Genomic DNA, 14557 nt, shown 5'->3' with positions numbered 1-14557 from the left:
CTGTCTCCACCGTTGGGAGCATCATCCAGAAGTGGAAGGCTTATGGAACTACCGTTAACCTTCCACGGCCTGGACAGACTTTCAAAGTTTCCTCCCATGCCCGAAAGGTCAAGGCTGACCCAAGAACAAGGAGGGAGCTCTGGGAAGATCTCATGGCGGTGGGGACATTGGTTTCAATAAATACCATTTCTTCTTCAGCATAAGGCAACAGTATACCTCTTCCAGTATTCTAATATTCAAACTGGTCCATAGTGCCCGGTATGCGATAAATAGGTCAGACTCCAAAGTATGAGAAACATCCCCAAACCATTATGCTTGCACCTCCATGTCTGTGGCCTTTAGCCCCAATAAGAACAGTCTTGCTCTCATCTGTCCATAGAATGCTCTGCCACTTCTCTTTAGGCCAGTCAATGTGTTCTTTGGCAAACTGTAATCTTTTCAACATGTCTTTTTCAGCAATGGTACCTTACGAGGGTTTCTTGCAAATAGTTTGGCTTCACGTAGGTGTCTTCTGAATGTTCCAGTACTCACAGGTAACTGAAGATCTTCTTTGATTTCCCTGGAGCTGAACACTGGATGCTTCTTTGCCATTCTTGTTATTCTATGATCTACGTGGATGGTAGTATTTATATTCCTACCATGTTTTGGGTTTTGTATGCCACTTTAAAAGCATTTGAGATGATTTTAGCTGAGCAGCCAATTATTTTCTGCACTTCTTTATATGCTTTCCCCTCTCCAATCAACTTCTTGATCAAAGTTCTTTCTCCTTTAGTACAATGTCTGGAACGACCCATTTTACTCACTGAGCAAGGGCTAAAACCAGCAGGTACAACATTTGCTGCCCTCCTTCTTTAAATAAGGGCCATAACTGACACCTGTTTCTTCATAGAATTAATGACCTCACTAACTGAACTCCACACTGCTATTAATTTGAACATGCCCCTTTTATTAAATGAGTCAATTACACCCAATTAGCAGCGTGCATGTCATGACTGTTGATTCTGTTGGTTGCCCATTACTCAGCTACACCTAGTCATGAATTTTTCCCCTCCATATTGTATTATCTTTTCTGCCAAAATCAGTAATTTAATACGTTAGTGATGTTAGACTGCTATTATTTTGCACATAACTGTAGGTACATAAAAGTGAGACTGTGAAGACCAAGATTTGCAACCAAACCTGTCTCATTCAAATGTGACCTGGTTCTGCCTCCTGTAAGCAATGAGTGTGTGGAACACCATCTGAGCTCGTACCTCATGTGATCGTATTTCTTGAAAAGTGCGTTGTACTCCACAGCTCTCTGCTGCAGCTCCACATCTATGCTGCTGCCGTATATCGACACCACTTTCTTTATTCGGCTGGAAAGGAGAAAGAAAAACAGTTTGGACAGTTTCAAAACCATATTAAATGGGCGGAGTTTAAATTCATATCCACAGCTGCTGTCATTGAAAACAATCTGGCTTACTTTACACTGCTGAAACGAGTGGACAGCTTCATGATGGCAGTCAGTGAATATCCTCGGGTTACAGGTGTGGACAAGTTAGAGACTAGCAGACCTTCCAAAACATCCAAGACTTCATCTTCTGTAACCTGTGAGCAGAACATTTTAGTAAGCATGCACACAGGACAAGAGTCATTCATTATGCACGAGTGAGTGGGTGGGTGGGTGAGCGAGTGGGCGGGCTTACCTGGATAGGCTCCTCCTCCTCACACTGGCCTGACACCAGTAGATCTCCATATTCTCCTATGCACCAAGAGGCCACCTGCACCAGAGGTTGCTGTAGGAGATGGGGAAAACAGATTCAGTCTTTACATCCTTCCTCTTCCTGAAATGACCTTACCAATAACGTGAAGGCAATCTTCATTTTAAATCTCACACACACAAACACCCTCAAGGGCATTGACCTGCGAGATGTCATCCAGCAGGGCTTTGTAAAGTCTCTGCACAGTGTAAGCGTGCATCTCCACGCTGTTGGTGATTAGCTGGATGAGGTTAGGGACAGAGTCATCTCGAACATAACTTCCTGCCTGAAATGGCAAAAAGCACATCAAAGCAAAGGAAGTAAAAATATAATTTCTACCATTTAAAAAAAGCATAAGAGTTATGTCTCATCAGAACTAATGAACTCTTCTGTTGCAGTTCATGGATGACTTAATATCATTCAACAGCAAACAACCCAAATGTTTTAAAGTAATACTGCAGTGTTAAACACCCAACTAATCTAACTACACCCACACATTTTAAACTACTTCTGAGGAAGAGATATTTACCGTCGTTAACACCCTCATTATGGTGTCTATGTGCCATCTTTTGGAGGGTGCATACCTAGAGAGAGGGGGGGGGGGGTTCGAGAGTCAAACATGTACACATTACATCATTCTGATGTTCTGATGCCCAAGTCTTAGCGAATTAAAGCCTGCCCAGGTAATGACCTGGTCCTGCTCAAGGTCCTTCAGTGTTTCAGGTCATGCTGTCAGATGTGAATGTATCAACAGCGCCAAGCTCTGACGATGGATCACTCATTTTATCATCACACAGCACCTTAACAAACTCTGTTCTAAAAACAGCCATAGCTCTCCAGATAAATTGGTTTCTCATACCCCTCCAACTTAACCTGAAACGGTGTTGTTCTTTGCTTTAGCCAACCTCAACACTGCTACACATCAGCTCTGCTACACGAGGCACAAAAAAAACAAAACTCAGCTGTAACATGCAAACGGTCTGTAACTTCTTACTTCTCTGCAGCCAGGAAGACTCCTGACGCGCAGTCAGCTTTGAATTCTGGGTCGCAGGAGTCGAGGAAGTAGAGAAGCTCCTTCATCATACCTCTGATGTTGTTGCCATTGACAAGGGCAAAGCTCAGCTCCATCGCACGTCTGTGGAGGAGGAGGAGGAGAAGAAGGACATGATGTAGGCTGCCTTCTAGACCTGCACCATGCAGAGGCACAACAGGGCTAAAAATAAGTGTCTGTCGCTGAAGTACCTTTTGATGGAGACATCCAGGTCTTTCAGGCAGTCCACAATGGTACTCCGATGCCTTTGTACGGCATTGTGGTCTGTCTGCACTGTTTTCAGTAAAGATGTCAATGCCACATATCTGAAGACAGAGTGGGGGAAAAGTCAATGCTCCATGACTTAAAAAAAAAAAGGGGGGGGGGGGATTCTGAATTAAGCGGCTTTCAAGGTTTTGCTGTTTATGGTTAATTTAGCAGACTTTTCAGTCAGAGGTCATGAGGAGATTTTTAGACAATGCATCACTCAACAGCAATGTATTTAAGCTCAGGCAATATTTTCAAAAGGGATGTTAGTACAGACAGAATCTTAAAAAACCCCAATCACACCAAATTTTGATCATTTGTGATGGAAGGAAAGGGAGAATGGCCACCTGATGTTTTTGTCATTGTTGAGAAGAAATCGTCCCAGGATATTAATAGCTAAAACCTGAAGATGAAGGAAAAATAACTGGGTGTTATTTTCAAAAGGCTCAATTTAATATACCTCACATTTAAGTGCCCACGACAACAAATGACCTGTCAAATAGCAATGCATAGAGGAAATCTCATTCAACTCACCCGTAAACCACTCTCTGATTTGATGTCCATAATGGTAAGAACAGTTTCATACAGGATTGCATTACCTACATTTTTACTGGTTTCTGTGTTTGTTGCAACCTAGGAGAAAAATCAAGTGCAAGTCATGTGACAGTTCAACTGCTTACAACTTTGATCAACAAACTCAGATCTACTCAGATGTTTTACCTGTGCAAGAATGTCGTTCATAGCTTCACTAGAATCATCATCACTCTTTCCCAGAATTCTCAGTAGCCTCAATATCCGGACCTGAAATAAATCCATAAATCCATGTCTTTTTGATTTCTGGATAAAAGACATGGCCATTACCTCAAAGGCACAGGCAGCCCTTTTGGGAATTTAAGATACAAATGTTGAAAACCTTTGAGACATTCATCTAAAAGTTATAAAGCAGTGTTCATTTTGGCAACTTTATTGCTTACACGGTCAATTTCAAAGGACAGACAAGAGAGGGGGGAGATGAGGAAAAAGTGGAGGTGAATACCTGCAGGAAAGGATCACTGATTCCAGACACATCGTGCTCGGGAGAGTAGCCAGACATGATCAGGTTCTTCAGGATTCGCACCAATTGTGGAACCAGCTAGAGAAATTCAAGTTGTTGAATACATAACTTAATAAATAAATACATACACATGCATTATATACATACATACCAGAAAAGGTCAGTAAGCCCTTCAAGAGAACATCTCAAAACATTTAAAGTAAAAAAAAAAAAAAAAAAAGAGTAAATCAAATCAAGACACAGTAAGGAGGGGAGTCACTGTAAACACAATGGGGTGAAAATCACGTCAAAATAGTCTGATTTTCTCAACACATTCGGTTAGGTGAATCAAATGGATGCATAAGTAATGATCCTATGAAACATACCCTAACACCAAGAGTTCATTATCATCAGTGGCTAAGAGTGCATTTAGATTTAATCCTATGTTAGCTTTGGCCAAAACCATAATGTTCTGTGCCCCTCAAGTAATCAGAAAATAAGTATTTGCATAAGCCAATCAAATGAATGACCATTAACATTTGTGTGATGGTAAATGCTGCACCACTTGAACATGTACACACATTATATCTATCTATCTATCTATCTATATATATTTGTATCTATATATCTGTATCTATATATAGATAGATATTTTATATCTATATCTATCTATATCTATATATATCTATATCTATTTATATTATATCTATCTATCTATATTATATCTACCTATCTATTCTATATCTATCTATATGAATATTAGATATCTATAATATCTATCTATCTATCTCTATATGAATATTAGATATCTATCTATCTATATCTATATATAATATCTATCTATCTATCTATCTATCTATCTATCTATATATATCGATAGATAGATGGATAGATAGATCAATCAATGGATGGATATAGATATATAGATAGATATATATAGAGTTCTGTGATGACATTCAAACCAAACCCAAAAGAAAACCAACAAATCATTTAAAAAAGAAAGAAAATCAAAACACTTCCAAAACAGAAGTGGACTACGTGTACAGTGACCACGGTGAGGTGAGTTTCTTTAAGAGCATGCACCAGCAATGAAACCAGAATGTCCTCTTACCTTTTCATTCTAACACAATGCAGGAATTGTAACAAAGACAAATGACAGAAAAAAAATGAAGTAGATGTTAGGGGGGGAACCAGAAGAGAGAGAGAGAGAGAGCGAGAGAGAGAGAGCGAGAGAAAAAGAAAAAGAAAGAGAGAGAGAGATCACTTTCAGAGAAGAGCTTAAAATAAATGTTACGGTCATGAGCATGGGAGGTGGGCGTGCTGGAACAGCAGTTCAGGCTGGAGGGATCATCACAGTAGATAGACACAGAGGGACAGAGGGATATACCATGGAGCATGCTCGACAGCGCTAGCCATCCCGGAAGGAGACTGGATTCAACGCATCACAACATTCCCAGTTAGGTTTAGTTAATATCGTGAAGGCGCATGCTGATTAGCAACTCCGGCTCTGCATGCTCACACTTCAGTGGCAAATTTTAAAAACGAGTCTCTCTGATGGTAGGCCAAAATCTAACACACAGCAATTGATCTATTTCTCCATACTTTAACACCATGACTAGTGAGGAGTTTAAAATAAACAAACCTGACAATTCAGTGCAGCAGAATGCATGCCTCTGATTTGTCAAAAATGTAAACTGGAGGGGGGGGGGGGGGGAGATTATATTTATTACTTGAGAGAGAGAGAGAGATTATGATTATATATATATATATATATATATATATATATATATATATATATATATATATATATAATAAAAAGATTACTTGATTAAAACAAAGATTAATAGAGATTAATAAAAATGACCAGACCTGGTGGAGAAGGTAGAGCAAGGTCATCAGACCGATTTACAATGAACCCATATACCATCAGTGATTCATGTATGCAAGTTTCTCTGGATATGAGCATCTGCCAAATGCCAAAACTGTTAATGGAGAGGAAGTCTCCATAATGATTAATTTGGCTAGATACAGAGCCAGCATATATGACACCGTTATATGCTAGAGTTAATCCCAAAGCTAGCTGGCTAACCTGAGAATCACACTCCATGGTATACTCCTCAAAAGGACAGGCCATATTCACCCCCAATGAAAGTACCAGTTGAAAATGTAGTGCAAGCATCCAAAATCCAAGGGTGTCTAAAAGTCATTAATCAAAAGTTGGCTCTATCATAAAATATTGTTACATACAGTAACAATACTACGGCAACATAGTGTGACCAAATCCAGTGCATTGTTAAACTATGACTGCTGAGGGAAGGCGGAAAAAGGGAAGTCCACGTACCTTTCTGAAGTGAGTCAGCATGTCGGGACTTCGTTCGCACATTTCAGTGAGAAGAACAACAGACGTGTGGAGAACGCCTAAAAGATCATTCAAATAAATAGTTGTTTGACAAAAAAAAAAAAAAGGGAAAACAAAACCAAAAAAAAAAAAAATAATAAAAACACTGAAAACCTAAAAGGCTAAAATTAAACACAAATGATATCACAACGTAAACTAGAAGCAGTAAGACTGTCGCACACCATGATTCTTCTCACTCAGCAGGTTTTTCGTTGCAGGCAGGAACATTTCCATCAACTCTGGGACCTTGCGAATAACATGAACCGCACACAGCGCTGCCTGTATGGAGAAAGTAATTCCTTGTTTTCTTGGGAAAAAGTCAGACATTTAAAACACCAAGCAGCCAATACCAGCTATAACCCACAGTGGTCAGGAGACAGGAGGGATGGCAGCTTAATACCTTTTTCCTCAAGTAAGAGTTTGATGTTTTGAGGAGCTTCTCGACTTCCCCTGCCAAGTCACGACACATTTCTGACGAACCCATGCATCCCAGGGTGCACAGGGCCAAACCCTGGACGTACTGTGTACTGTGATTTAGATCGCTATAATGTACAAAAAGAAGAAAGAGGAGAATCAAACAGATGGCCAAGGTGGTAGTTAACAGTGTGAGGGTGCCCCGAACCGAATGTGAACGTGAAGCCAAATTAAGGGGAAAGCAGAGAAGAGAGCACTGATGCTGGTTTTTGGCACCCGCAAGCAGCATCCAACATCAGCAGGGTGCACTTGGAGAAAAGTGCTAACTGTACTCTGGCACACAGGTGCATCTCTGCGCTTCACACCTCACATCTCATCTGAACCTCCACCACTCAGGCAGCCAGGGGCGAAGAGAAACGGAAGCAGTTAGAGGTGCCAAGTTTGTGGTGCCTCTTGCTTACTTCTTAATGCAGTTTGTCATGAGTAGATGGACATCCTGCCTCTCATCCAACAGCAACATGGCCCCCAAGTACCCTATTCGCTTGTCCGTGAACTTCTGTGATGCAATCAGCTTCAGGCACTCCAACTGAAAAAATTAGACACAGACATTAAAATTCAGCAAGATAGTACATTAGTGTACCTTTAGCAGAACTACAAGAAACAGAAAATCAAGCAACAGAGGATCCTTTTTACCTGCCCAAAATGTGCTGGGTAGCCCAACATGTGCATGTAAAGCAACTTTGCCACATTTCGACAGCGATAAGTGTTGTCTTCCTCTCTGAAGGATGATCTGATGGCAGCACATTCTTTTTGGATCATCTCCCGCTCCTCGGCCTGGGTCCGAGCTGTCCGGATGGTACGGATCAGCTCCCGCAGTCTGATCGGAGCTGGCATCCTCTGCAACCAATGCACAATGTCAGCCAATGAGCTGTTAAAATAGCCCACTCTAGGATGTCAGCAATCACAGACTGTGGCTGTAAAAGTCCAGCAATCAAGCAACTCGATCAATCAATTCTTGGTTTTGGAAGCTTCAACAGGCAACAAAGACCACTGGATTTGCAGGGGGGGCATAAACCTTGACCCAAAATACATCTGCACCAAGTTCCTCAGTCAGGGGCTGGTGGTAATCTTCCAGTTGCCATTGGCATGTAGTCAACTGATGGCAGCAGCTGGTGGAAGCAACTTTTCTCCGAACCCACATGAAGAGTAAAGGGTATTATTGGCCTGACTTGAATGTTTGTACCAAACAAATGTAACATCAAAAAGGCATGTACATGAAACCAATAGAAGGAGACTGAATAATTGTGTTGATTTGTTCATTGCTCACACTGACAGAAATCCTAACATGGACATTCACAATTTAGAAAATATTAGTATGACTGATGCAGGAGTCAAACCAAAACAATTTCAGAGAAATGAAACCAACCTGATCTAAGCCAAATAAACTGCTTGTGAATATTCAGACTGAAATTTGACCTAAGGTTAACAAGGCTGGTTTCCAGTATCTCAAGGTCTAATTTTTAATTTATGATGACCACAAATGGTGATTCAATGTGTGGGCTGTAAATAAAAAAAAAAAAAAAAAAAAAAAAAAAAAAATCATCAACAAATTGTGCTTTCTCCTGTATGCAATTTTTTTTTTTTTTACTTTGCCACCAATTTGATGATTAAGATTTGTTTGGCTTTATGTTTAAGGGCTAAGTTTATGTCAAGCACAGAAGACTGTTCCCAGTTGCTTTCAAAGAAGTTTAAAGGTTTTGGACAACTGTTACAACAGATTAACATGGATATGTTTGTCCTGTAGTAAGTAAGAAACAAGAGGTAGCCCATACCAACATATCAGGGAGTCCCACTTAAGGAAAAAGGGGAAAGCTACAGCAGTCATTGTTACCATGCTAATGTTACTGAGACATTCGTCCTACTGAAAAATCTCTATTCAAGCTCTCTTTTACATTGAAGCACTGCATTCTCAGTTGTTTGACACCTTACACAAATAAATTATCCTAAAATAACTAGAAGAACTTGCGAATAAATTACTCCTAACCACGTTCATGCCGAAGAATAAACTTCCCATTTATCAGATGATGAATTTCAAGCTCAGAAAGTCACAGCAAGCCCTTGATCTGTAACTAGAGGTCTTTCTGTAGAGATCTGAACGACATTAAAAGTCTCAAAGAGCAGAACAGCTCATGACGGAGTACAGCCTCACATAAGCGACACGTTTCCCCTTATTTTGCCAAGATAATTCCTACATGGAAAGCTAAATGAAAAGGGAACGTTCAGTATGAACATACTCGGTGCCGTCAGTAGCTGTGTGATGGAGAACAGAGAAACCACACATGAAATTCCATTCCTTCTTCACAAGGCTTTAGAGGCAAAAGCACTAAGGTTTCAGTGCGCTGGAGGCTAATTAAAAATTTAAAAAAGCACATGCGTACTGGTAAGATTACATTCTCGCCTATTTACACTCAGCTGGGTAAACTAGGCAACATCAGCAATCCAGCCCTGCAACGGTGGATACAAAGTGAACTCCAAATCCAGAACATCTCACACAGGGCCACTAACAAAGGTCTCAAAACCACTGATGTGATTCTGAGCAATTAAGCTAACAAAGGCTACAGATAATAATAATAATAATAAATCATCATCATCATCCATCCTAAGAACGAATGTAGACTACACATCTAGCAACCAATTGCCTTTGCATCCCTGTCGAACACAAAAAGAATACTAAACAATGAGGAGTTGAATAACCTTCAGCCTATTTGGGAGGTGTGCATGTCACAGTGAAGGGACGGAGGTTTGATCCACACCTTGAATACATCAACGCAAATGAGGCCCCATCTTCAGATCATACTTTGAGGGTACATGGAGCACAGAACAGTGAGGGAGTGTGGACTAGGATACATGGATCATTTAACCAACCCATTAGGTATAAATCTGGGAATCACATGGGGCCAATGTTATACAATTGCTCTGTGACACACACAGCAACAGAAATATGAATTTGTAGACACGAGTTGGGGGAGAGGACATGACTCAGAGCTAGCAGCAGCTGAGAAGGTACGACAATTCTCACCAAAAGTGACAGACATATTTTTGGCTCCCATGACTTCTCGAGAAAACGCAGCTCCACAGTTCCTTTCCCTGCGTGAGGCACTCTGCAGCATGCTTCACTGGTGGGGGTGGGGGCCACGGCAGTAAACAAAGATAGCAGGACCAAGCGCTAGCACTGGAGTCAGCACTAGAAGGAGTCCCAACACCCTTTGTTTATTACTCCAAAGTACCAGATGAAGAAGTGTGCATTAATCCCACCAGTCACACCAAGGGATCCATCACAGATACAAAGCCAGTAACAAGCTCAGATAGTTTATTTCCCAGGCCTACCTGCATGATTTGCGGCTCACCATTACAGACAAACACAGCTTCTTTTTTTATCAGTTTGCATGCAGCGCATAATTAAAATTGCTACAGCAAGAAAAACTATAGTGATTATTTGCTGAATAATAACATTTTCAGCATCTCACACCCTCTCTGCAAAACAGCTGATGATGTGTGGGACAGAAGCTTGCTAGATGAATGTCAAAGCAAACAGTTTAAGGAAAAACATGCAGCCGTCTTTTGCCACACATCACAATCATGCACAAAAATGCTGAAGGACAAGAACGTGATAAAGAATGAGTAGTTTAAAAGTTGTTGTTTTTTCAACAGATAGAAGGAATAACATTTATCATCTCTAAATCATGTAACAATAAGCAGCTGCACATCTTAAAATGTCAGGTGACATTTAAAAAAAGACACAAAAACAAATATGGTCTAGTAGCATCATGCAAATGAGGAAAACAAGCATCTTTTCAAAGACTTCGCTTGTGATTTTGACCATATCAGTATTGCAAAAAGAAAGGAACAGAACACATGCACACATTTCATTTTGCCTTTTTAAACTGTTTTCATAACATAAAAGTTCCTATAATCACTAGCAAGATAGTATGTCTCATTAGCCAATGTTTGAATGAAACAGGATCCATCTGTCCAATTCAAAACTCCAGTCACGTGACTGATATCCTATCCTATTCACAGTGTAACAAACCCAAGCACTTTTTCAAATTCTCATAAGGTTCCACTGCTTCTAAATTTCTAATTTGATATCATGAACACCTCAAAATTAATAGCAGGTTTAGGGGATTCACACACATTAAACTCAATGATGGTCACTGTTAAGACGCCAAGCCAAAAGATGTTTTTGGAGATTTTTAGTTTATATGCAGGGCAAAATTCCATGCTGACAATTTAACTGACAGGCGTCTTATTAGCAGGCAAAACTGTAAAATCCTTTCAAAGACATTTAACTCACCAAAGGAACCTGTGAGGAAATGTGAGGAAAATATACTTCCCACTCAATATATACAGCTGCTGATTGCAAATGACATTTTAAAGGTAAGTGTCAAGTTGGGCCATGTGCAATGGCATAGAAAAAGGAACCGAGGAGAAAAACACAGTCAGTAAAGACTGACTGCACTGATAAATAAAGCAATTCACTGATCAAAGCAGAATGGGAGGTGTGCATTCCAGAAAACCAGGGGACCTCATCCATTGCCAAAAAAGAGCCTGCAAAAAAAACCTTAAGGCCAAGGTAGACCTACTCCCTCATTAGGTAAAATAATACAAAAAAGATTCATCATCTTCTGTTGAGGCATTACTGTGGCCGAAGAAGTTAATCAAAAGAACCACACCCACCTGGGACCAAAAAAAGTATTTAGTTTTTTTCCATCATCAAACTCACTCCAGTGTATGAGGAGAGGGTTTTCCCAACCCTTTGTACCTTCTTACATCTCTTCCAAAACTCCTGCTCTGGAGTCTTTCCAACCATGAAATCACAATAAAACTACAAAAACACCTGTGTTGTAGGGTGGCACTTTACTTCAAACAGAAGAGTCTGAACACACCAGGTTCAGACGGGGAATGTTTATTCATAAAAGAAATAGGTGAGCAACAGCTTGAGGTGTGCTCTTATCAAGGTCAGCTTTATGTGGCCTGGCCTCCACTTTAATGACTAACACCACTTTTCCCTTACTCCACTGTGCTGCCACACTGCAGATCTCTGGACCCAGTATATGAATGCAGGCCTTGGGTTATTTAGTCACAGCGGACATGGAAACAGAACTGTCAAAAACTGATCATGCCTTAAAGCAGAGGAGGGTTAACCATACTGTCACAATTCATTCACACAAGCTGCACACGACCTGCAGAAAATACAGGTTAACCATGTGCAGCTTACTTCAGAAAGCTTTTCCTGCGCTGGCCTCTGTGTGGGAGGGAGCTGAACTGAGAGTGCAACAATACATCACTGCTCTCTGTTGGATTTGAACCATTCACCTGAGCAGCATATCCCCACCTCTGGAGAATCGGGGGTCAGTCATATGAAGGATGAGCCTAGCAACCAATAAAAGAACAAAAACAGAAAATTCCCATAGGGAACCACCCTGTTGACACATTCAGTACTGTTCCATTCAGTACTCCATTCAGTGAGAACACAAGACACTAAATCAAAGTTTAATGGAGCCCTGTGTTTTTCACACACACAGCAGTCCTAAATTACAACTGCATTCACAAAATAAAGAAGTCTGGTGATACACTTTCCCTGTAGCATAACAACAAGAGTGATTTAATCAGAAATGTGCTGTTACACATTCTTAAAATGCGGAGAATTCATTGGTTCCCTCTGCACATCTAATCCATACAGCGGCTAACATTTCAAAGTGTTTTAGAGTTTAGTGTAACAAGGGCCCCCATTACCATCTCAAGCCTAGAGGAAACAAAAACTAAAAACGTACGCTAATGTTTCCGTGTACAACAGGCAAATATGTGCCACACTACAAACACTCCACCGAAGGATGGGTCTGACATCGAATTTAAATACACATTCATGTGAGTGACTAACAACCTCCTTCCTTTAAAATTAATTCTCACTTCCACAGAACTGCATAACAAATCTAAAGCATGGGCATACATTTGAGAAAGGGTTTTTAAAACAGCATCCAAAAAGCAGACAATCTTTACGTTTTCTACCAAAACCTGTATGCTACTTTTCCTAACCTGCGCGACATAGAAAGTAACATCACTAACGACATCCTATTGCTCGTCACCTCGATCCTCGGACACAGCCAAGTTGCCTGATGCAAACTGTCTCCCTAGCCAGCATAAGCCTGCTTTGGAGATCGCAGCCACATAACAGAAGCACCGACTTAAGTACTTAAGTATCCTGCTTTCCCCCCCTTTTTATGATTAGGAAAGGGATTTCTCTGCTTTGGTCTTCCAAGGAAGCCAAAAAAATGTCAATAGCTTGTGGCTACTTAACCTAACGAAGCAAGGCCGCTGGCTGGTTGAGAACGGCACTCCTCAATGCGTTTTGAAGACGTAAAAAGGTACGTTAACAAGTGAATTCCGTTCAGGAAACCAACATACGAACCACCTCCGACGACTGGCCCGTTTTTTCTGTCCTTAACCGACCAGGACATGATCAAGTTGGCTGGGTGCTCTACGACTTCCTATAGCCAAGCTAGCCAGCTAGCAGGGCCTCACAGCGAGTTGGCCAGCCAAGGATTAACGTCAGACAGACACCACCCGCTTGGCAATATCGGCCACAAAGTGAAGACCGACAACACAATGTGGCCAAGCACCTGAAGGTGTAGTTAAGGGTGAGGGTGTAGTTTAGCTATTAGCTGAACCTACACCTGGACACGCCTGCTGTCCCAGCAGCAAGTCACTGCACCCAGTGCTACGCAACTTCACCTAGCTAACCGACACTGTAGCTCAAAATTAGCTTAGTTAGCACAGCTGGGGAGCAAACAAGCCACGGTAAAGCGCCACATATCGGTGCACTTGCTAACACTTGCTAGGCTAGCGGGTAGCTTTCCTGCTAATGCTACACGGCTTCCTCATTCGGCTAGCTTAGCTTAGTTTATCTTATCTTAGCCACACTTCCCAAGCCCCTGTACAAGCCTTACAGCTCTCAACAACCTTCAGATGGGGACGTTTTCGAGCCAGTTATACGGCTCTCTTACTCACTGATCTTAAGATGAGTGGTTTTATCGTCCGTTCCTCGACTACACCTCCGCTACTTCTACTCACCAGCCGTAGTGACACCAGAAAACAACCGGAATCTTCTGCGCTTGCGACGGACGGGAGGAACGGACCAGACATCCAAAATGGCGGCGGCGCGAGCCTCGGTACGTCTACCGCAGGCGGAGGGATACGAGCCGCGCCGCAGAGCTGAAGGTGGAGGAACAACTCTGTGGCTTTGACGGGGAAGGACACCGCCAAAGCGCTAATAACACACGCACACATGGCTTTGGCAGGCACCAAACCTGAGTGCAGTTGTGCAGCAAAAACTCTCAAATGTCATCAGACCTAAAGTACGAGACTGTATTTGTCGTGATTGCAATAAAGTAACAAGGCAGGAAGCTCTAGCCAGCCACCTGTCTATCACAGAACTCCAGCTAGGGTCTTATTAGCTGATGGTAACTCTCTCTCACCACTTAGCATTGTACACGTTTTAATCCAAACAGTTATATTTTTCTTATTTACTCCGTTGGTAAATCGCGCGAAAAGACTGCAATATTGTGACATTTGTGACATTCTGCTACGTGTCAATGCGGCGGAAGACTAACATG

At 41.5% G+C, this 14557-nt stretch overlaps 1 protein-coding gene across 3 annotated transcripts in view; it reads right to left on the bottom strand.

The window, feature by feature from the left end:
* ap1g1 (adaptor related protein complex 1 subunit gamma 1) overlaps positions 1–14339 on the bottom strand; it is a 17274-nt gene extending 2935 nt beyond the window's left edge. Inside the window, exons 1-17 of one of the 3 annotated variants that reach the window (XM_081709079.1) lie at positions 13953–14339; positions 7578–7781; positions 7346–7470; positions 6871–7012; positions 6653–6749; positions 6414–6490; positions 4076–4171; positions 3760–3840; positions 3574–3672; positions 3387–3442; positions 2985–3098; positions 2737–2877; positions 2272–2326; positions 1906–2028; positions 1689–1778; positions 1466–1590; positions 1254–1358 (exon numbers count right to left, since the gene is read on the bottom strand). In XM_081709079.1, coding sequence (XP_081565205.1) covers positions 1254–1358; positions 1466–1590; positions 1689–1778; positions 1906–2028; positions 2272–2326; positions 2737–2877; positions 2985–3098; positions 3387–3442; positions 3574–3672; positions 3760–3840; positions 4076–4171; positions 6414–6490; positions 6653–6749; positions 6871–7012; positions 7346–7470; positions 7578–7781; positions 13953–14231 — 2009 coding nt within the window. In that variant the 5' untranslated portion in view covers positions 14232–14339. The remainder of the gene's footprint in view (positions 1–1253; positions 1359–1465; positions 1591–1688; positions 1779–1905; positions 2029–2271; positions 2327–2736; positions 2878–2984; positions 3099–3386; positions 3443–3573; positions 3673–3759; positions 3841–4075; positions 4172–6413; positions 6491–6652; positions 6750–6870; positions 7013–7345; positions 7471–7577; positions 7782–13952) is intronic. The other 2 variants (XM_081709088.1, XM_035530840.2) reach the window with 2 other exon arrangements.
* Positions 14340–14557: the final 218 nt, after the last annotated feature.

This window comes from Electrophorus electricus, chromosome 3 (assembly GCF_041902795.1).
Source record: "Electrophorus electricus isolate QZ-2024a chromosome 3, ASM4190279v1, whole genome shotgun sequence".
Lineage (NCBI taxonomy): Eukaryota > Metazoa > Chordata > Actinopteri > Gymnotiformes > Gymnotidae > Electrophorus > Electrophorus electricus.
The sequence above is the reverse complement of the archived record's forward strand: the minus strand, read 5'-3'. Positions and strand labels throughout refer to the sequence as shown.